General features: G+C 42.1%; 3 protein-coding genes across 3 annotated transcripts; all 3 read right to left on the bottom strand.

Moving 5' to 3' along the window:
- Positions 1-2,034: 2,034 nt before the first annotated feature.
- Positions 2,035-4,330, bottom strand: zgc:171704 (Ras-related and estrogen-regulated growth inhibitor-like protein). The gene is made up of 4 exons (XM_046315252.1): positions 4,138-4,330; positions 3,804-3,857; positions 3,631-3,707; positions 2,035-3,459 (listed from the first exon to the last, which is right to left on the bottom strand). Exons 1-4 carry the CDS (start codon positions 4,250-4,252, stop codon positions 3,043-3,045), a joined length of 663 nt encoding a protein of 220 aa, XP_046171208.1. The 5' UTR covers positions 4,253-4,330; the 3' UTR covers positions 2,035-3,042.
- A 1,865-nt stretch (positions 4,331-6,195) lies between these two features.
- Positions 6,196-18,115, bottom strand: trim33l (tripartite motif containing 33, like). Its single transcript, XM_046315251.1, has 16 exons — positions 18,097-18,115; positions 17,510-17,631; positions 17,220-17,409; positions 16,018-16,133; positions 15,755-15,890; positions 15,273-15,393; positions 14,936-15,052; positions 11,982-12,096; positions 11,718-11,864; positions 10,514-10,625; positions 7,806-9,472; positions 7,470-7,669; positions 7,234-7,336; positions 7,028-7,096; positions 6,720-6,854; positions 6,196-6,575 (listed from the first exon to the last, which is right to left on the bottom strand). Exons 3-16 carry the CDS (start codon positions 17,407-17,409, stop codon positions 6,297-6,299), a joined length of 3,507 nt encoding a protein of 1,168 aa, XP_046171207.1. The 5' UTR covers positions 17,510-17,631; positions 18,097-18,115; the 3' UTR covers positions 6,196-6,296.
- A 329-nt stretch (positions 18,116-18,444) lies between these two features.
- LOC124006150 lies at positions 18,445-22,608 on the bottom strand. The gene is made up of 3 exons (XM_046315960.1): positions 22,451-22,608; positions 19,752-19,883; positions 18,445-19,054 (listed from the first exon to the last, which is right to left on the bottom strand). The coding sequence occupies exons 1-3, from the start codon at positions 22,460-22,462 to the stop codon at positions 18,884-18,886; spliced, it is 315 nt and encodes a 104-aa protein (XP_046171916.1). The 5' UTR covers positions 22,463-22,608; the 3' UTR covers positions 18,445-18,883.
- Between the last annotated feature and the right edge of the window lie 31 nt (positions 22,609-22,639).

Genomic DNA, 22,639 nt, shown 5'->3' with positions numbered 1-22,639 from the left:
AGTGCCGTTGCACCCGTGGTGGAGATCACTGAGGACCTGAGCCCTGAGCAAAGCTCAGATAAGGCCGTTGCACTTGAGGTTGAGAGCATTGAGTACTACTCAGACACAAGAGACATGAGCCCACCCAGATGCAAGAGCCTGGCTGCCCGGTCCCGTTGGAGCTCGTCCAGTGTTGTTGCAACCGAGGTGGAAACCACTGAGGGCCTGAGACCTGAGCAAGTCTCAGATGAGGTCATTGCTTTCGAGGTGGAGAGCACTGAGTACTACTCAGACGCAAGAGACGAGAGCCCATCCAGACGGAAGAGCCTGTCTGCCCACTCCCGCAGAAGCTCATCAAATGCTGGCAACCCGGATGACCAGCCTCTCTCTAACCGGGGTAGCCAGAAGCCAGATGACCAGCCTCTCTCTCTGCAGCTGGACCCCCTAGAGATTCCTTCTACCAGCACCATGCGTCGCCCCTCCTCGGCTGCCGAGGTCCTCCTAGGTTCCATCCTCCAGTACCTGAGCTCTGAGCCACCCTCAGATGAGTCCATTATACCCGAGGTGGAGACCACCAAGAACCACACAGAAACCAGAGACGAGGGCCCACCCAGACACAAGAGCCTATATGCCCACTCCCACAAAAGCTCATCAAGTGCTGGCAACTCGGACAACCAACCTCTCTCTCGCCGTGGCAGCCAGAAGCCTGATGACCAACCTCTCTCTCGCCGGGGCAGCCAGAAGCCAGACGACCAGCCTCTCTCTCTGGAGCTGGACCCCCTAGAGCTTCCTTCTACCAGCACCATGCGTCGCCCCTCCTCGGCTGCCGAAGTCCTTCTAGGTTCCATCCTCCAGTACATTAGCTCTGAGCCACCCTTAGAGGAGCCTGTTGTACCTGAGGTGGACAGCACCGAGAACACAGACCTCAGAGACGAGAGCCCACCCAGATGCAAGAGCCTGTCTGTCCGCTCTCGCAGAAGCTCATCAAGTGCTGGCAACCCATCCAACGTCCGCCAGGGCAGCCAGATGAGGAATGACCAGCCTCGCTCTGTGGAGTTCGACATCCTGGACATCTCTTCTACCAGTGCTTTGCATCGCCGATCCTTGGCTGCCGAGGTCCTCCTTGGCCCCATCCTCCAGTACCTGAGCTCTGAACCATCCTCAGACGAGACCGTAATACCCGAGGTGGAGACCACAGAGAAGAATGCACAGTTAAGAGATGAAAGCCCACCCAGACGCCAGAGCTTGTCTCCCCGCTCCCGCAGGAGCTCGTCCAGTGCTGTTGTGCCCGAGGTGGAGACCACTGAGTATTGCTCTGACAAAGGAGACGGCAGTCCACTCAGACGCAAAAGCCTGTCAATCCGCTCCCGCAGGAGCTCATCCAGTGGAGGAAACGCCCCATCCCCCCGGCTCACCCCGGACAACACACACAATGGCCTCCAGGGCAGCCAGATGCAGGACAACCTGGTTGAGTTGGACACCAGCGCTGTGCGTCGCCGCTCCTGGGCTGTCGAGGTCCTCCTAGACCCCATTCTGCAGTACCTGAACCCTGGGCACTCAGAAAAGGCCGATATAGAAGAGGCCGAAATACCCGCGGTGGAGGCCACAGAGCACTAAGAAGTCACCAGTGTCCTAGAAATGGCCCCCTTTGAAGGCCCAGGTGTAAGACTTATTAGTTGATTTTAGTTTGTGGGTACACATAGGAGGACCATAGTTCAGCAGACATAATCTGTGATTAATCCATTGTAATACAAAATGTGTCAATGTTTGTGACTGAAAGATTCAGGCGCTCTACTTCATGTACAGACGCCAACCCAAATTTGTTTTGGTTTCCTAACTGAGCATCATGTGACATTATACACCTTGTATCCCATTATATATTAGACCTAACTATTCTTATATGACATGCTAACCTGATGTCGCATTCTGTTTTCTCTTTCCCAAAGTAGCCGTGAGAAACAAAGCTTGTCATGATTAAAGGTAAAGTCTTGATTGATTGGCCTAAATATGGATGATGGAAGGAAATTGAATGTGTTGAGGAATGAGCATCGAATAGACAGTAGAAAATGTCTTTATTACAATGTCATAACATTTAATATTTCAGAACATGTAATACATGACACGTTTAGATTGTCCTACAGAATACATCAACATAACATTGGTTGTATTCAAGAAATAACATGTGTATTGCTGATGTGAAATGTATTGAGGTTATGAAGAGTGAAATAAAGTGCCATTTCCCCATCTACAGTACAGTACTCAGCTCATACATGTACTTTCCAAGATTAACCCATTCCGGTTTCATGCATTGTATAAACGTTAAAATTACCACATAACTTTTCCCCAAGATGTATTTCACAGAAATGAAATAGTTTTATCCACATTTCAATATGTTAATTTATTTATTTACAATTCTCAAACAAAGGTGTGCACAGCACATATAAGCATCTAGAACTTGTAACATAGAATTACTAAGTTTAAAGTTGTTCGTTTTCAGATAAAGTATAATACTGAAATGTAATTGTTTTGCATTGCTGATTATACACACATCAAGCCTTCAACATTTTACAAACTTTGAGTGTACATTGTCACTGAAAATAAATTCCCTAACAATTGGCAATAGGTAGGACTTCCATCAGATCAACAGTATTGTCAGATGTCAGCTACTTCAGATTCCTGCTCATGCTTCACATTGAGTACCTATTGAGTGAAGTATGGAAGCCCACATGATTTCTTATACAGTTTATCTACAGTACGGTATACCTACTTTTCAACTTCAAAAAGTAGAATAAATGATTGATTGATTGATTGCTTCCATCTGCAATTCAAACTTTTGTGTAACTCTACAAAGAGAACCAATTGCTCCTCTCTAAAAAACGTCAAAATTAAGTTCCCTATCAAAACCTGTTGAAGTTAGAACGCGCCTGCTGTTGCACTTCAACCTGCCATAGACCATTTTTCTCAATTGCGCCTCCAAGCCTGCATTGGCCAACCGCGTAGTATACCTACATGCTCTGACTATCCAAATCCTATTGCGCATAATGGAGCCTATCATGTGGTAGATTACTCTGCACGTTTCTTCCCGAATACAGCTGACATGCTTTTCACTATACTTTTAATACCCGCGGCACCTTTCCGCAGAGCTCTCGACTCTTTGATAAGATCTATTAGTCCATGGAACACCAGCAAAACACCGTGGTATGTTTCAGCTGCGGATATCTCGAAAAATACGCAGTCTTCCGAGAGAGCAAGGAGTCGGCCCTCCTCACTTGAGACTGTCCGTCGGTGCTGCAAATCGCGTTTATTTCCAACAATGATGATGGGCGCTGTTGCAGACATCTTCCTACTGGCGTGGCGGATGCGCTGCACTTGTTGACGCACTACCTCGAAGCTGGAGCGGTCGCATATGCTGTATACCAGTATCACGCCGTCTGCCCATTGAAGCTGTTTCTCACTTATCGACTCAGTTATTGCACTGTCCTAAAAACACATAAAAACATGACATATGAGTGGTCACTATGGCTAGATGCCCATTGAAGCCGTTTCTCACTTATCGACTCAGTTATTGCACTGTCCTAAAAACACATAAAAACATGACATATGAGTGGTCACTATGGCTAGGCGACATTTGGGTAGTCCAAGAGTGTTTACCTGTGGGTAGAGCGAGTCCCATATGTTGAAGGATATTTCCCTCCCGTCAACTGTGTCAATATGACTGTAAATTGATTCTGACGGAGAAACATATTAATTAAATGAAAAACATCAGAATGTATTAAATGGTCAGCATTACGCACAAGATGTATGTACTCATTTGTCAGGCTTACCTATTTCACCGTACTCGCCAATAAATCTTCTTGTAATAAATCGGACGGTGAGCGCTGGAAAAGACAAAAAGTTGTGTACAGTTTAATCAAAATGTATTTTAATGGCTTGTACAAACTTTGTGTACATCGTCACTGAAAATAAATTCCCTAATATGCAATTGGTAGGTAGGCCTTCCGTCAGATCAGATACTCCAGATGCCTGCTCATGCTTCACATTGAATGCCGGTTGAGTGAAGGATGGCAAAGCATATGATAACTCGTTAACTGTTGAAAATACCTCTCTCTGACCATTGCAAGGTGCATATTAAACACAAAGACAAGAACACATTCTTACCTGATTTCCCTACATTTTCAGCCCCAAGTAATAAGACATTAGCTTCCACTTTTTGCTGAGTTCCCTCAATTGTCTTGCTGCAGTGATGCGAGCTAGGTTTGACCTGGACTACCATTTGGAATGGATTATGCTTCAAAAAGCTCTTTTAATTACCCTGTTTTGATATAGGCTACTGTATGTACAGTGACAAGAAATATATACAGTTTTCAAGAGCTGGAGGATAGGTGGGGCCATTTATGAACCAATGAGAAGACAGCCTGTTTAAGTGGGCTGGGTCACAACTCCGATTAATTTGATAGGGCTGTTATGTGACCATGATGGCTAGTTTTCTTGTGACAATTAAAATAACTGTTTCAGGTTGGTTTAAATCTTACATTCAACATTTTTCATTACTTTGATCGATTTGTAAATCCCCTCTACACAAACCTACTGGAAATATGAACATGTCAGAGAAATGTGAATCACTAACCAAATAATTTTATAAATATTTTTATAATTTTAGACAGCTTTAACTCTGGGATGGCAAAAGTATGCACTGCACACACCATTAACAGTTAGTACACACCCTGGGGAATCAGTGATGTTAACTTATCAGTTAAGGGGAAATCAAAAACCATCAAGAATGCAGCCCTCGACGACAGTCAGAAGTTGTTCACTCCTGATCAGTGTGCTTTTACTCAGGCGCCATCTGGTGGCGTTGTATCAGCATCGCCAAGAACACTGGTTTAATCTATGGCTGCCTTATGCTCATGCAGTGCACCTTTCATCGAGGCCAACTTTAGTACGTTCGAAACACAGCGATACATAGAATATTTGATATAAACTCAGCAAAAAAAATAAACGTCCCTTTTTCAGGACCGTGTCTTTCAAAGATAATTTGTAAAAATCCAAATAAATTCACAGATCTTCATTGTAAAGGGTTTAAACAGTTTCCCATGCTTGTTCAAGGAACCGTAAACAATTAATGAGCATACACCTGTGGAATGGTCGTTAGTGTCTTAACAGCTTACAGACGTTAGACAAATAAGGTCAGTTATGAAAACTTAGGACACTAAAAGGCCTTTCTACTGACTCTGAAAAACACCAAAAGAAAGATTCCTAGGGTCCCTGCTCATCTGTGTGAACGTGCCTTATGCATGCTACAAGGAGGTATGAGGACTGCAGATGTGGCCAGTGCAATAAATTGCAATGTCTGTACTGAGAGACGCCTAAGACAGCGCTATACAGGAAGATAGGACGGCAGCTGATCGTCCTCACAGTGGCAGACCACGTATAACACCTGCACAGAATTGGTATATCCAAACATCACACCTCTGGGACAGGTACAGGTTGGCAACAACAACTGCCCAAGATACACCAGGAACGCACAATCCCTCCATCAGTGCTCAGACTGTCCGCAATAGGCTGAGAGAGGCTGGACTGAGGGCTTGTAGGCCTGTTGTAAGGCAGGTCCTCACCAGACATCACCGGCAACAACGTCGCCTTTGGGCACACACCCACCATCGCTGGACCAGACAGGACTGGCAAAAAGTGCTCTTCACTGACGAGTCGCGGTTTTGTCTCACCAGGGGTGATGGTCGGATTTGCGTTTATCGTCGAAGGAATGAGCGTTACACCGAGGCCTGTACTCTGGAGCGGGATCGATTTGGAGGTGGAGGGTCCGTCATGGTCTGGGGCGGTGTGTCACAGCATCATCGGACCGAGCTTGTTGTCATTGCAGGCAATCTCAACGCTGTGCGTTACAGGGAAGTCATCCTCCTCCCCACACCAGATACTGACTGTTACTTTTGAGTTGACCCCCCCTTTGTTCAGGGACTCATTATTCAATTTGTTAGTCACATGTCTGTGGAACTTGTTCAGTTTATGTCTCAGTTGTTGAATCTTGCTATGTTCATGCAAATATTTTACACATGTTAAGTTTGCTGAAAATAAACGCAGTTGACAGTGAGAGGACGTTTCTTTTTTAGCCGAGTTTACTATCGTACAGTACAAAGGCTACAGTAATGCATAGTATATTGCATAGTTGTTACAAATGTGCAAAAACAAAGTCACACACAATCCCTTTTGTATTTAATTTAATTTTAAAAAGTACAATGTCAGTTGTATATAACTGACTAACAACATAGCATTTCTGAGTCGCCACTTCAAATGGCCATTTTTCAGTCTGCATCCTTTTTCATTTTCTTCATTTTAGTTTCATTTTCATCTGTTTCAACTCTGACCTGGGAGTGACGTTTCTTAGCTTTTGGCACTTTGGTCATATTCAGCAACTCCCTCATCCTCTTCAGAGACTCTGCAGCCGTTGGTTCCCCAGGTTCCCCTGTCTCAGTCCAGCTGCCGTTAGGGTGGCTGAGGAGGGAGGGGTGGAGAGTTGTCCCGAACACTTCCCCTAACTTGCTCTGAAAGCTGCCCCGTAGCTTGACAACCAACTCCTGGTCCTTTGAGATAATAAAAAAACACACATTCAATGTAATTTGCCTGGTATTTTTGTCTGTAAATTCTCAGGTAATTTGGTAGTTTAGCAAATGCTTTCAGTAGTGATTTTTTTACTATATAAATAACATTTTAGAAGATGTGACAACCTTTGAGTTCATCAACATGGTGTCGAAAAGGACCCAGACATCAGAGACAAATTCGGAGGGGGTACGGTAAGGGGGTGATCGATGTTGTAGCAGCCTTCCATGTATGGAGTCAAGACATATTGAATCTGAGGGGGGCTGAAGAGACAAAAGTATGAGAGCTCTCATTATAAATGTGCTAAATAATAGCAACAGATAAGATTATTTACAAATATCACTAATGCCATTGAGTTACAATAAGCCATTTTGGTCAGGACAGAGTAATCATAAAAAAACAACAACATATTTTTAATATATATTTTCATACACACCTCAGCTGTGCTGCAAAGGATGTTTCTGTCATTCTCACACCTTAGAAAGAGTAGGAGATGCTCACATTTCTGTTAGCAAAGAAAATAACAAGATCTGGTTAATGCCAGGATTGAATCTAAGAAGTTACAGGTCCAAAAGTTACATTTAAATGCTATCCGACTCAGCAGGAGAATCCGAATTCAAATGCACAACGGGTGAATCTTACCCGCTGGTCTGCTAGGCTGAGGCACATAGTCCTGTGCCTGTTATCACTGTAGGGGTCTGTGGTGTCGGCCAGGTCCTGACAAAGTGAACACTTCCACTCCTCCCTACCAGAGGGGGAAACAGACAGCACACAGCTTTAACACAAGGAACTCAGACTAGAGTATTCCCCTCAATATCAACTCCACCAAACTGGAACTTTACACAGAAACTACTACTTTAAATCTTTAGGGAGATTACCAGAAGGAAGGACCAATGGGTGGGATATGACAATCTTGGTGGTAGCCCCTCCCACACTCTACACAGAATAGCGAACCGCCAACAGTGTGACAGGCCGCACAGGTCACATACTGGAGCAGTGGGGGACTCTCTGGGGAGGACAGGGCCTTAGTCCAGAGGAGGCTGTCTGACTCTGGTGGTGTGATGTCATCGCCATGGGACTGCCACAATAGCGGAGGGGATAGATCATCATCATTATCTTGCTAAGCTAAAAAGGACAACGTAAAGTGCTTTATCACTAACCTTAACCCAGACTTTAAATCAGGAACAAACCATGTAGTGCAGCAACGTGCTTACCTGGTGGTCTTCTGCAATCTCTTGCAGAATAATCTCATCTTTGCTGGCCCCTTGGACAAGCAGGAACTGAGGAAGAGAGCATCCAGGAGTGGGGGTGGAGATGGGAAGCCGAAACATCAAGACCCTTGGTTGCCAGTACCTTGAGTTGTTAACATTGTTGCTATTGGTTAAGCTCGGTGGCTGGGTGGTGTTGGGTTGCCTGGTTGGCATTTCAGTGGCCACCACCGAATCTGTCCTGGTGGGGAGTGGAGAGGGTCCCTCCAGTAGCACTCTAATGCGTGTTGGCAGCTCAGTTCTCCAGCTATTCACACGCCGATGAAGTGACCTGATAGCATCCTCATGTTGTTGGTCATAAGCTATCTTTTTATTGTTGTGGGGGGCAGTATGGGTCCTACCCACAGAAGAGGGTTTACTGTTAGGGTCCGTGTCAGTTTCTTCTTTGGGGTGGTGGGTGTGGGTTAAGACACTGTAAGAGAGATGATTAGAGGTCCTCTCAGTAGACAAAGTCCCTGTGAAAGGCAGATCTGAAGAAGTACTGTCTGAGCAGGCAGCTGCCTTTCTATCAGCCCAGGCTGATGGGACCTCCAACTCCATAGCACTGTCTGCCTCTGTGTCAGTCTCCAACTCAGTGACAGTAGAGGTGGGCTCGTTCTCCCTGGCCTGAGAGTTTGGGTCAGGGTCTGCCAGGCCAGTAGGAGGCAGGCTTCTATCACAGGGGGAGTCTGCTAGGGCTTTCACCGGGAGGACAGGGATGGGGTTTACAGAGGGAGGCTGATGGAGGATCCACAGTAGCTGCGATTTTGGAAACTTCCTTTTTTGATGCTGAGCTACGGCTGCAGGAGAGGACGAGCCAGAAGGTGGGTGGCAGATCTCTACAGGTGAGTATGAGTGGAACGTCCAGGACTTTCCATCCTTCAATCTCCGAGATCGTCCAGGTGGAGGAGTTGCCTTGAACATACCATAAAGTCTAGGTGTGGCCTCGATCAGTGGTTGGAGAGATGGGGAGGTTGGAGGCTGAACAGGGGATAGCTGGGCATGGTTGGTGGGGACCAACAGTGACTGGACATGAAGTTTAGGGACAAGTGATGGCTGGGCAGGGTTTGTGGGGACCAATGGTGACCGGACATGAAGTGCAGGGACAAGTGATGGCTGGGCAGGGTTTGTGGGGACCAATGGTGACTGGACATGAAGTGCAGGGACAAGTGATGGCTGGGCAGGGTTTGTGGGGACCAATGGTGACCGGACATGAAGTGCAGGGACAAGTGATGGCTGGGCAGGGTTTGGTGGTAGACAGAATGGTGGATTATGTATATTCAGGGAGGGGTGAGATGGGGCTAGCGTAGATGGGCAGGGCTGGGGTGTCACAGGATGGCTCAATGGAAGGCTTGAAGGGGTGTGGACAGGCAGGGAGCGATAAGGAGGAGGCTCACGGGAGGTGAAGGGCTGGGAAGTTGAGGGCTGACTGAGGGGGTTGGATGGGGCAGTGTAAGAGGAGAGTGGGGGCTGGATGACAGGGTTATGTGGAGGGGGAACAGAATGGATGGACATGTTAGGAGCACTGGAAGAGGTCTGGCCAGAGGGAGCATTGGGTCTTTCTTGGTTTTCCAGGGGGTTGTCTTGACTAACATGTGATTGGGCAAAGGGAACAATATCACCCAAAAGTTTACCTGGAAAAAAGGAAGAAAAATAATACTATTGTAGGAGCGATGATTGGGGTGACAGGGTAGCCTAGTGGTTAGAGTGTTGGACTAGTAACCGAAAGGTTGCAAGTTCAAATCCCCGATCTGTCGTTCTGCCCCTGAACAGGCAGTTAACCCACTGTTCCTAGGCCGTCATTGAAAATACGAATTTATTCTTAACTGACTTGCGTAGTTAAATAAAGGTAAAATTAAAAAAATATATATAAGTGCGATGGTCACAACCAAACAGTCTCAAGCTTGTGTCCTGGGGTCCCCATTCCCAATGACAAAATTCCTTGGGTTGATTTCGGCATTTTATTTTAAAAATGCTAAATGGGCACGTTATGTGGCAATCAATGCTAAAACCTTTTTTTCTTGATTTAATCTAAGAATTGTGTTAAGATCAAAGCCAGCACATTGTAGGGGAAGGGTACCAAAGACCCCATTGTTGATTAAGGGGACCTCAAGACTCATATGCTTGCTACAGGCCTTATAATAGTATACTGTTGCTATGTGTCTGAACTCTGCCACTACACTTTGCATAAGCTATCTATATTAGTCATAGTGGTTAAGACCTAGCTGTTGCAAGAATGTGCCTGCAGGCTAGGAGAGACCGGAACTAGGTCAAATAAACACGGTCTAGGTTGGCCATTTTGATCTCGTGCGACAGTGGAAAATGCTGATGACACTTAGAATTTAGAGAAGCTACTGTTCTAGGTATTTGCATTAAGGTAACCTCAACTCTTTGGACATATACATTGACATAGGTGATCACACCACCAGGGAGTGATCACAGGTATTTAATCAGTTGCGCCCTTTGCTTGGTCGCAGAACTTACTCTCAGACATACATGCTGTGTTTCCATTGTTAACTTCTGTCTGCAATTGCATTAATAAAGGTTTGATTGATTTACTTAAAGAAGATATTGTCTGACTGCTGATTTAACCAATAATCCAATGATTGACAAGGAACAAGGAACCTACCCTGACAACAGCCTACATGAATAGGAGATTGAGTATCTTGACTTACCAAAGGAAGCTATTTGTTTCTTGAAGTCATCCGTAATCACCAGCTGCAACTTAAGCATGGTCCCCGGGGGCTCAGTACTCTGAGTCAAGAGATGCTGTAACTGGGATCCAATCTGTGGAGTGAGAGGAGCATATGTGGATAGGGTTGCGCATGTGTGTTGATGTGGTAATGTTTGTGACGCAGGATTGGGATCAATTTGGAATTTCTGAATTTAATTCAATTTTGAACAATACATTTGAATACAATTTGAATTGGCCACACCCCACAGAAAGCAACATTTGAATTTGAATTGAAGGAAGTAACATTTAATTCAAACTAGAGGTCAACGATTATGATTTTTCAACGCCGATACGAATAATTGGAGGACCAAAAAAAATGCAGATACTGATTAAATCGGACGATTTTTAAATAATTATTTGTAATAATGACAATTACTGAATTAACACTTATTTTAACTTAATATAATACAGAAATAAAATAAATGTAGTCTCAAATAAATAATGAAACATGTTCAATTTAGTTTAAATAATGCAAAAAAACAGTGTTGGAGAAGTAAAAGTGCAATATGTGCCATGTAAAAAAGCTAACGTTTAAGTTCCTTGCTCAGAACATGAGACCATATGAAAGCACACATACCATTTCAAATATTAGTTTGATTATAACTCAAAGATGTAATTTTCTTTGTCATGAGATGTTAGATTATTCCCTTCCATACTGCAGTTTTTGACCTAATGCATTCTGGGAAATGTATGGTTATCTAAAAACATTAAGGAAAAGATGAATTATTATAGAAAACCCACAACAGGATCTTAAAATATTTCCAGACCACTGTAATTATTTTAAATGGTTTTAGGAGAATGACATTTAAAAATTAAAATCTTCAACCTTATGCTACATGGTATTGGTAATCATACATTGTGTCAAAAACATTTCTATGGTGATTTGTTGGAAAAAATAAGCCATTTGAATTTAATTTAATAGAATTAAATTCTACTTCCTTCCGTTCATTCAAATCCAATTCTGCTTCATGTGGGGTGTGGCCAATTCAAGTTCAATTCAATCATTTAAATTAAAGAGAAATTCGCAACTCAATTCAGAATGAAGTGTCTTTGGGGGAGATGGGCGATAAGGCACTCTCATATAAGCCAAAAAAAATAATAAATGTGTGAGTAGCTTTGCACAAGCAGAACAAGTGGGTTCCTACCTGCCCTTTGTAGGAGAGCAGGGCAAAGAAGTCATCCACATTCAGGGCTTTCTCAGCAAAGTCAGCAACATAGTCCTGCCTCTGCCCCAGTTTGTTTAGTGCACTCCGTCTCGTCTCGATCCCTGCCACCTCGGCATTACACATAGTCTGGGTGGACATGAGCAAGCATTTTATCGACTGCCTGAGAGCAAAATCACATGAACAGACACACGCACACTTTCTTTAGCTGTCATGGATTGTGTTAGTCTTGGATAGCTAAAATACCTCTATGTTGTTGTAGAGCGACGTGGCTCTCGATTTCAAGAGTTGAACAGTAGCAAAAAGCATTCTCTTCAGGCTCTCCCTCAGCTTGGACTTGAGTTGTGTTATGTCTAGCAATCTGCAAGTGGGAGAGAACATGTGGGTATTTCCACAAAATTAATGCCTTTTGTGTTCCTTTGATATATACAGTACCAGTCAAAAGTTTGGACAAACATACTCATTAAAGGGTTTGTCTTTATTTTTCCTATTTTCTACATTGTATAATAATAGTGAAGACATCAAAACGATGAAATAACACATATGGAATTACATAGTAATATATTTTATATTTGAAATTCTTCAAAGTAGACACCCTTTGCCTTGATATGACAGCTATGCACACTCTTGGCATTCTCTGAACCAGCTTCATGAGGTAGTAGTCACCTGGAATGCATTTCAATTAAAAGGAATGCCTTTTTGAAAGTTAATTTGTGGAATTTCTCCCCTTATTAATGCGTTTGAGCCAATCAGTTGTGTTGTCAGAAGGTAGGGGTGGTATATAGAAGATTGCCCTATTTGGTGAAAGACCAAGTCAAAATTATGTCAAGAAGAGTTCAAATAAGCAAAGAGAAACAGTCAACCATTATATTAAGACATTTAGGTCAGTCAACCCAGAAAATATCAAGAACTTTTAAAGTATCTTCAAGTGCAGTTGCAAAAACCATCAAGCGCTATGATGAAACAGGCTCTCATGATGACCGCCAGAGGAAAGGAAAAGAGCGTCTGCTAAATGACTTAAATGTAAATGGAAGACCCAGAGTTACCTCTGCTGCAGAAGATAAGTTCCTTAGAGTTACCAGCCTCAGAAATGTTAGCCCAAATAAATGCTTCACAGAGTTCAAGTAAGTGACACATCTCAACATACAACTGTTCAGAGAAGACTGAGTGAATCAGTCCTTCATGGTCGAATTCCTGCAAAAAAACACTACTAAACGACACCAATAATAAGAAGTCTTGCTTGGGCCAAGAAACACAAGCAATGGGCATTAGACTGGTGGAAATCTGTCCTTTGGTCTGATGAGTCCAAATCTGAGATTTTTGGTTCCAACCGCCGTGTCTTTGTGAGACGCAGAGTAGGTGAACGGATGATCTCTGCATGTGTGGTTCCCAATGGGGAGCATGGATGAGGAGAAGTGATGGTGTGGGGGTGACACGGTCAGTGATTTATTTAGAATTCAAGGTACACTTAACCAGCATGGCTACCACAGCATACGCCATCCCATCTGGTTTGTGCTTAGTGGGATTATCATTTGTTTTTCAACAGGACAATGACCAACACACCTCCAGGCTGTGTAAAGGCGATTTGACCAAGGAGAGTGATGGAGTGCTGCATCAGATGACCTGGCCTCCACAATCACCAGACCTCAACCCAATTGAGATGGTTTGGGATGAGTTGGCCCGCAGAGTGAAGGAAAAGCAGCCAACAAGTGCTCAGCATATGTGAGAACTCCTTCAAGACTGTTGGAAAAGCATTTCAGGTGAAACTGGTTGAGAGAATGCCAAGAGTTTGCAAATATGTCATCAAGGCACAGGGTGGCAACTTTGAAGAATCTAAATATAAAATATATAGTTTGATTTGTTTAACACTTTTTTGGTTACTATGTGATTCCATGTGTGTTATTTCATAGTTCTCATGTCTTCACTATTATTCTACAATGTATAAAAGTGTAAAAATAAAGAAAAACCTTGAATGAGTAGGTGTGTCCAAACGTTCGACTGTTACTGTAAGTAGAGCTTGTGCACCAAAAACTTGTTATATTAAATGAAGTGCCCTTTAATATAGACCACAAGTCGAATTAAATAAATCATATTTTCATTATGAAAAAAGACTTGCTAAAGTACCAAAATTCTGCATATTGACATGTCCCTCCGTGCACCCTCTGTGCACCCTCCGTGACTTCTAGGAAGATTTTAACCTATTTAACTCCAACATTTCTCAACGTTCTCACCATCATTGTAAAGCCCTAGTTATTTTGTTGCATTGACAAAGTAATTTCTGAAGATTATTATTGATTTCACGTCAATAGAGATTAATTTACGCCTGTCCCTCATTTTACGGTCATCCATGTTACTGTACTCTCGTTTTAAAATGGAGAAACAATTCATTTTTAAATATTTTTTTTTTAAAGAAACATTGAACATGTAATTGTCAAATTATAGTGTAAAAGCAGTTGAGCTGGTTCTACTATTTTTGGCATTGTTCTGGTGTTTTGTGATGGAAAACTGAGTGGGACGAGCATAACACGTCAACCTGTTACCCATGGATAGACAGGCTAGAAATGTTTTCATTTCAACAACAAAAAAGTAAGCTTGCATTCAATTGCCCCTCCCTGTTGCACACAACAGGCTTCCAGTCCTCCGTCACAATTGGATTCATGATGAAATCGTCAAACCTGTTATTTATTTGAAACTTAATAGGCACTTACTATAGTCATATTACTTTATTTAACCTCTTGAGTTGGGAAAACTTGTTTTTATTAGAGGATCATCCACATCAAAGTTTGTCCAATTCAAGCTACATTTCATGACATCTATTGTCTAGATTCCGCTAAAAACATTGCCTCAATCCAAAATTTGTGGGTAGGATATAGGACTTTTGTCTAGGTATTAAAGGCATGGGCCCGGAGGTAAACCCTAACCAAACATATAATTGAATACACCTGCACATATGCTCGATCTTAGCTGTATTTGCTTACACTGACAGCTTCAATATGCAGCTGCAGTCTTTAGAAACTAACCAAAAACACCCTACTATATTCAGCTGAAGGTTTCTGTTCCAACTAAGATGCAGAGGACACAGTTTTAAACAATACAACAGATAGAATATTTACTTCTGTGACATGAAGTTCATGCCCTGTGACAAGAAACTCCTGTTCCAATATTGTACTTTCATTCCAGAGTAATTGACTAGTTATTACCTGCCGTCCATGTCCAGGAGGCTCTGCTTCACTGCAACTCTCTGCTGCCTCACTCTCTGCACCAGGGACTGAAGCTGCTCTTTCTGGCTGACCATCGCCTCATGGAGGAACTGGAAACTGCATGGGAATGGAAGAGGAGACTCGGCCCTGTTCAAATGCTTAAAGAATCCATCTTGTCCTCCTCTCTTCCTTGAAGTAATCAAGTGACTTTACCTTATTTTTTACCTATCAAATTGTGTTTTAGCGATTACTTCAAGGTAGGTAAGGATGATTCTTCTACAGTATTTGAACTTTCCATGATACTGTGACTATATTTATTATATGCAAGGAAACTTACCTGTGGTTCCTGTGATCCATTAGTTGGCAGTCTCGACAGGTCAGCTGATCGCAGGTCAAACAGAAGAGCTTGATTGGCTCATGTTTGTGTGTGGGACAAAACACTGTGGGAGCGGAGACTCCTGCGGGGGAATACAAAAATATGATACATTCTAGTATATGAACATGCTATGTCAGTGTCCTGGTATTATCAACAAGTGTTTGATGGCCGTGTCTGGCTCAGTCGACCTCTAAGTCAATGTTTGGGAGGCCCATGTTTTTTTTTTGTGTGTGTGTGTGCGTATGTGCGTGTGGAGTGACCAGATAATAAAATATAACTTGAATATTACAAGGTGTTTGCATAAGATGGTATGATGCTTGAAAAAATATTTGAGCAGAAAAGATGTCTGTGGATAATTTAATCAAATTCTACATGAGTAGAAGTCTCTGAAATGAATAGCCGTAGTGCTCAATAGTATGGTATTGAGGGTATATAGGGCAGACCTGTTGGGCGTTGGAGCCGGATAGTGTGGTCCTTCGTGACCTTCACTCTTCTGTGTGCAGATACACACTCCGAACACAGCGCCTCTCCACACTCCACACACCAGCCACTCGCCACAAACCCCTCACAACAGGTACACTGCAGTCACAGACGTGATGATGGAATACATATAATTTATAAAGGCATTCACAGGCTATGAGAACAGCATTATTATTATCCATTATTATTGATGGAGTTATTCATATTAACCCCCAAAGTGTCTCACCTGGACATTACCAGTCCAGAGATCGTTGGAAGAGTTCTTAATAAAGAGATTATCTTTGACTTCCAGAATATTAAATGGCATGTCACAGGACGGACATGCTGGAGAGATAGAGAGATCTGGAGAGAGAGAGAGAAATAGACCATTGTTGTAATGTTGTAACGCTTCCCTTCTCAATGTTTCCTGTCTAAAACACTGTGATTGTCTTGTGGGAGTCTCTGAATAGTCTTTGGCCTCTCCCCTAGATGATGATACTGTGACTTTGGAATTATAAGGTTCTATCTGCCAAAAGTCTAGTTATGAGATATTGAGCATTCTCATTTGTGGATCTGGGTTGAGTAAAAAGGTTCTGATACTGAATCATAAGATTAATTTAATTTCAAAAGAAAAGTAAAGCCATTTAATCATTAAATGAAGAGTATCCCCTCCATCCTCCAAACCACAAAATGACAAATACAACATGGATAACTAGCAGCATGGCTAAAGCTTAGCTCTGGATGAGTAAACTGATATATTTGTCTGGTCTTCGATGCCCCTACTTACTAGTTATCCATGAAATCTGGTAAGTTTGTATTTTCAGTTAAATTCTCCTTCAATATCTATATAGAACAATATTTTTTTATTTATCAGGGATGCCTCTACAATGGGCCTTTAACATGCTCCAAGGTACCTGTATTTAATTATTTTTGCCATAAAGAGCAGAAGTGGTGGCTAGGCATTATTCAACAAAAGTGCTGAAAAAAATCTAAATGCAAAATAGCGTCAGAACCCATAATATGAATAATCAAGGACATGGAACTATTGGTTTTATCAAAATGTATAGTTTTGAGATAGAGAGAGTCCCAGATCTCAGAACTGTTTTGTTATGTCTTCCTCTTTCACGACATCACTTTACATCCATTTTTTATTGGAAATGCAGAATTGTGTGATTGAATTGCAAATACAACCTTATAAAACCAAGTACAAAGCAAAACTGTTTGTGAAGATAAAATGTCCTATTTTTTTTCGTCGTAAATTGTGAAGAACATCTAAAGAACAACTATGTGAAGGACACCATCTAAAGTCAAGAGCAACTAACTGGCCATGTGAATAGCTCGTTTTTTAAACCAAAATGTCAGATAGAACATTCCTTTTTCCAAAAGCTCGATACAGTAAATTCACCAAACCCACCAAACCCAGTTGTGTTCAACAAAAGTGCTTCATACCTTTCTGCATCCCTGGATTGACTGGGGGCAGGCATGCTTGACAAATAGAGTGCAAACAGGGTAGAAGTTGGGGATATCGCCCATGGTTTAAAGTTAACCCACAGAGGACACAATTTCCATATGTTCCCGATTCTATCACTACGTTCGGCCCAAACGGAACGCCACCTCCGCTTTGCCCGCCATTGTTCATCTGTGTGGAAGAGTCATTCCGGGATAAATCATTTTTATTGAGAGAAAAACGAGCCTTGCATTACAAATCATAATGTATACATATTTAAGGCGAGACGTACCTCTATGGATGATCGTTCGCACGCAAATGAGGATAAAAACCGTTAAACTGTTTTGTATTTACCTTGCGCAGGTTCTAAACCAGTGCAAGGTTACTCCGGATATTCTTTCACTGACAAAAAATCTGGAACGGAAGAAGTTTGAGCATTGTCAAAGATAGTCCAGCTAGCCAGAAACTGCTTCTCCCGATCACGACGGTTGCAGTCGGTGAGGTCCATGGCGACGTTGGCTAGCTAAACTCATGCGCAGAATCACGTCATTTGGTCTAACCGTGATCTTGCGCCGAACTGCGCATGTGCATGCTGTCAGGCACTGGTTCCACATAAATTCGTTTGTAACGAAAATGTGACAGTTTGACACTTTCACGAGGTTGGAGTTATAACATGTTCAACTACTTAAGACATTAACTCAAATTCAGGTGTGCCTTTAGATTTCGAGAAAATTAACAGCTAATGAAGAATGTTTTACTTCTCTCATTGGACGTTCGAAGGTGCATCAGACAGTGCAAGCGACTGCCGACTGACTGATTTACAAATCACCTTCCATCATAAATAACTACTCTTTATCATTTGTAGATCAGTCAATTTACCCATGATACGTTACAGTTTTGATCCTATGGAGCAAGGCCATTGACTTCTCGAACCCAATGTCCAGGCCTAGTCTGCTTGGTCTGTTTAGCAAACGTTCCTTGAAGTCTCGCAATGTTGCACCTCTGTGTTTAGAAACTCTCTGGTTCGGGTGTTTTTGAGCGAGACATTGCCGCATAACCACAGATCTCGGATCAGATTACTCTACCTCTAATTCTGACATTATCTCTAGGAATGGCATATTATCAGATCCAGAGTCAGTAGGTGGAGTCAGACCTACATAAAGGAGTAGACTGTATAGTGTTGTGTATTCTAGTGTTGGTAGCTTCCATGATATAAACCCAAACATGTAACAAAATGAAAAGTTTTATTCAACAAGTAATACAATTATCATGAACATAACACACATACTATGTTTCATTTCTAGTCATTTTAGCATTAGACATGTTGGTTTTAATAAGTGTGACAACTATGTAAATAATGAAAACATAAATAGCATGATATTATCCATAAGAACTGACATAACAATGCAGTTGAAATAATAATGTTGGGTAATTGCAGATGGAATAGAAGACTATAAAGTAAACCTTTCATTTAACCATCGAATAGGCCTACAACTTTATTAACCCCCTCTATGGCAGACACATAACAACCAGGTGTGAACAGCCAGGGAGGAGGAGTTAGGGAGTTTAGAATACTGGGATGGGGTGGTTGGGAGGGGCCCAGGTTAAAGTGTGATTTTCTGGGTGGTGTAAACTGTTCCCTTAAGTGGTAGGTTGGACCAGCTCCTCACTGTAGAATGCAGTTACACTTGATTGTCTTCTCCTGGCTCCTCTGTCCGTATTGAATGGTGGCCAGTGTCTGGACTAAGTTCCAAAAGTTCTCAAAGGAGACCCCCTTTCCATCCTTCACTCCAATCTGCTGGAGCAGCTGGCTCAAGCCTTGTTCATCTCCTGCTGTCTATTAGAAAGGTTAGAGTTATAAAGTCCAAAAGTTATGGGTGGAGTTAGAAAGATCGGGGTGTGAGCATGTGGGTCTGGGCAGGTGTGATGTAGTTGATGTTTGTGTGATGTTGCTGTTTGTATGTGTATGTTATGTTTAAAATATATATGTATATTGGGGAAAAAAGAGTTGAAAAATATAACATTAACATAATTTATGGTCCATATTTAAAGAGAGCCATCCAAACAGCCCTTATTGAACACTAACCCACCCCATCAATTCACCCTCCATGAATCAGTAATGGCTGGAGAGATGTAAGAGTGTTGAACTACAGTAGGTGGAGCCACAACCTAATTCCAATCCTCTCAGATCCACAAGGGGAAGGCAACACACAGCCAGATGGGAGAGAATAGACTGCTAAGGGATCATTTTGGGATTGCACTTCAATTTGTTCACAGAGGTTGCCATGGAAGGGAAGAATCTATCATGCAAAATGAGGGACCTCTCCCTGGCCTAATACTTAAACTGAATTCTTCCTTCATCCTTTCCTTGGGATAAAAATGTATATAACATGGCTGGACAGGTTAAAGCCAGGGTTAAACTACACAGATTTCCTGAATTTACTGATGTCAGATCAGTGATTACCGCAAGGAAGGAAGGAACAAATTGGAAATATTGGAACAGAGTCGTACTTTACTGTGTGGGATCATATTACCTTGTCAAGGGTGGGTAGCTGTGTGGAGACCAGGGTTTGGAACTCCTCTGTGGTTAGTGTGGGGGCATTGTTGGCTGCAGCACCATGGAACTGACTTACCAGGGTGTTCAATGCCAACTCCAGATCTGAGTACTTGTGGTGTGTGAGAGAGAATAACACAAAGATTAAGAGCAGATTTGAAGGAAGAATCCACTTTTTTAATAGTGTATGACAAATAAATTGTACTATGCATAACACAACATAATCATGAGTGTAAGTTACTCATTTGCAATCACATTATGATCCGTTTCCTGCACAGTGCACACCTGGTAGTAAAGAATAGATGCGTCACGCACACTACTGTTAGGCTAATGTTTACCCAAGAACAATACCACAATGTGTTAAGCCTCAGGGCTAGTCATGAACATTGTTTAAGGCTTGTCGCTTGACACACCCTTATGATAAAATGTCTTTTGAAGCATTTGAATGGAATTCCAATTGTAATTAATGAATCCGCTATTACACAGCAGATAGATTGTGACATTTCCTAATTTATTTGATATTTCAGCAAATGTTGATTTACCTGACACAATATCTGCATCATCATGGGATTTTTTTTATTGCAGAATCTCAGATTCAGAACTAATTGCTACAATTCCAAAATTAAATTGAGGGTGGATTGTATTGGATTCTGAAGTGTTTAACTTGTTAACATATTCACTGAGTGTACAAAACATTAGGAACACGTGCACTTTCCATGAGACTGACCAGGTGAAAGCTATGGTCCGTTATTGATGTCACCTGTTAAAACATCTTAAGGATCGGACCCTTTTTTCAATTTTCCCCTAAAATGACATAGCCAAATCTAACTGCCTGTAGCGCAGGACCTGAAGCAAGGATATGCATATTTTTGATACCATTTGAAAGAAAACCTTTTGAAGTTTGTGGAAATGTGAAATTAATGTAGGAGAATATAACACATTAGATCTGGTCAAAGATAATACAAAAATAAATGTTATTTTTAAATGACATTTTATCGTCTTTGAAATGCAAGAGAAAAGCCAATGTATTATTCCAGTTTAGGTGCTATTTAGATTTTGACCACTAGATGGCAGCAGTGTATGTGCAAAGTTTTAGACTGATCCAATGAACTATTTAATTTCTGTAAAAAAAATGTTGTATCAAGTATGCCCAAATGTGCCTAATTGGTTTATTAATACATAGCTGTGCACTCTCCTCAAACAATAGCATGGTATTATTTCACTGTAATAGCTAATGTAAATTGGACAGTGCAGTTACATTAACAATAATTTAAGCTTTCTGCCCATATCTGATATGTCTATGTCCTGGGATATGTTATTGTTACTTACAACCTCATGCTAATAACATTACCGCACCTCCCGGCGGGGGGACACACCGATCCTGTAGAGGTTTTAAATCTACTTTAATTAGTGTATATGAAAGGGAGGAGACAGGTTAAATAAGGATTTTAAAGCCTTGAGACATTGATTGTGTATGTGTGCCATTTATAGGGTGAATAGGCAATTCAAAATATTTAAGTGCCTTCGAACAGGGTATGTAGTAGGTGACAGGCGTACAGGTTTGAGTGTGCCAGGAACTACAATGCTGCTGGGTTTTTCACACTCAACAGTTTCCCGTGTGCATCAAGAATGATCCACCAAATAAAAGGACATCCAGCGAACTTGACACAACTGTGGGAAGAATTGGAGTCAGTAAGGGCCATCATCCTGTGGAATGCTTTCGACAGTGTAGAGCCCATGCCCCGATTAATTCAGGCTGTTCTGGGGGCAAAAGGGGATGCTCCTAATGTTTTGTACACTTGGTGTGTATTTCAGTAGCACTTTATTAAATTAATGATTGACTGACTGATTCATTCATTGATTGATTCATTCTCTAATTTAACAATCCCACTTAAGCGTTGTAGAACCCCATCAGTCTGCAATGGCAGCTCTCACAGATTTACCTTCTGGGTGTTGGCCAAAACTGCAGAACGTTACTCCTATTAATCTCGGGTAGCCTTTTGCCATACATAGTATATCCATGCGCTGAACTTTGGGCTCATTAAATCCCACTGTACTGCACCTATTATATGTACTGCACCTATTCTAGGTGTGAGGCGTCTACTTATACTATCACTGGTTGCTGGAAACCAATTTTCAATGCAATAAATTATTATTCAAATAGCCAAGCAAAATGATAGACTTTCCACCTTAACAAAAAAGCGCATCGAAACTGTGCATCCAATGGACTCCATTCCAACGTTTCCGTAGGAAGGAATGCGTGAACCTGATTGATTCCCCGTGCTTTCTATTACTCTGCGCCGACAGTCGAGGCACAGAGTATTCAACTGCTCCACAATAACTGGCACCCAGATTGCGCATTCCGTGTCAAAATGAAATCCACAAGGCCAGTGAGCATAATGTAGGCTCATGATATACTCTGGTTAAATCCCAAAATTGGTTTCGATTTGTTGCGCCCTAACATGTTAGCACCTTATCGTACATCATGCGCAGTTGTCAGGAGAATATAACACAATAAAGTCTTATAGGTGAGAGCCGGCGCCCTAGTTTATAACATGATGACAGTCTCCTGTGCGTTTGAATCACAAATTATGGATATCAAAGTAATAAACAGATAATGAATGACTTAAATATTATTAATGGCAAGAAAATAACTCTTAACAAGGTGATATATCATACCTTCGTCGCCATCGAGTCCGTTTTGGTCTGTCCAGTCAAGAGGAAACGGACTAAACTTTTCTTGTCAGCGTTCCATTGCCATCCTGGCTGGAATCTCGTATCCTCCCACAAAAAAAACTGGAGTCCACCCCCGCATCAGACAAGGAATGGGGAGGAGAAACACCGAAATTTAACACTGGGCCTGTATAA

The sequence above is a fragment of the Oncorhynchus gorbuscha genome, linkage group LG19 (assembly GCF_021184085.1).
Source record: "Oncorhynchus gorbuscha isolate QuinsamMale2020 ecotype Even-year linkage group LG19, OgorEven_v1.0, whole genome shotgun sequence".
Taxonomy (NCBI): domain Eukaryota; kingdom Metazoa; phylum Chordata; class Actinopteri; order Salmoniformes; family Salmonidae; genus Oncorhynchus; species Oncorhynchus gorbuscha.
The sequence above is the reverse complement of the archived record's forward strand: the minus strand, read 5'-3'. Positions and strand labels throughout refer to the sequence as shown.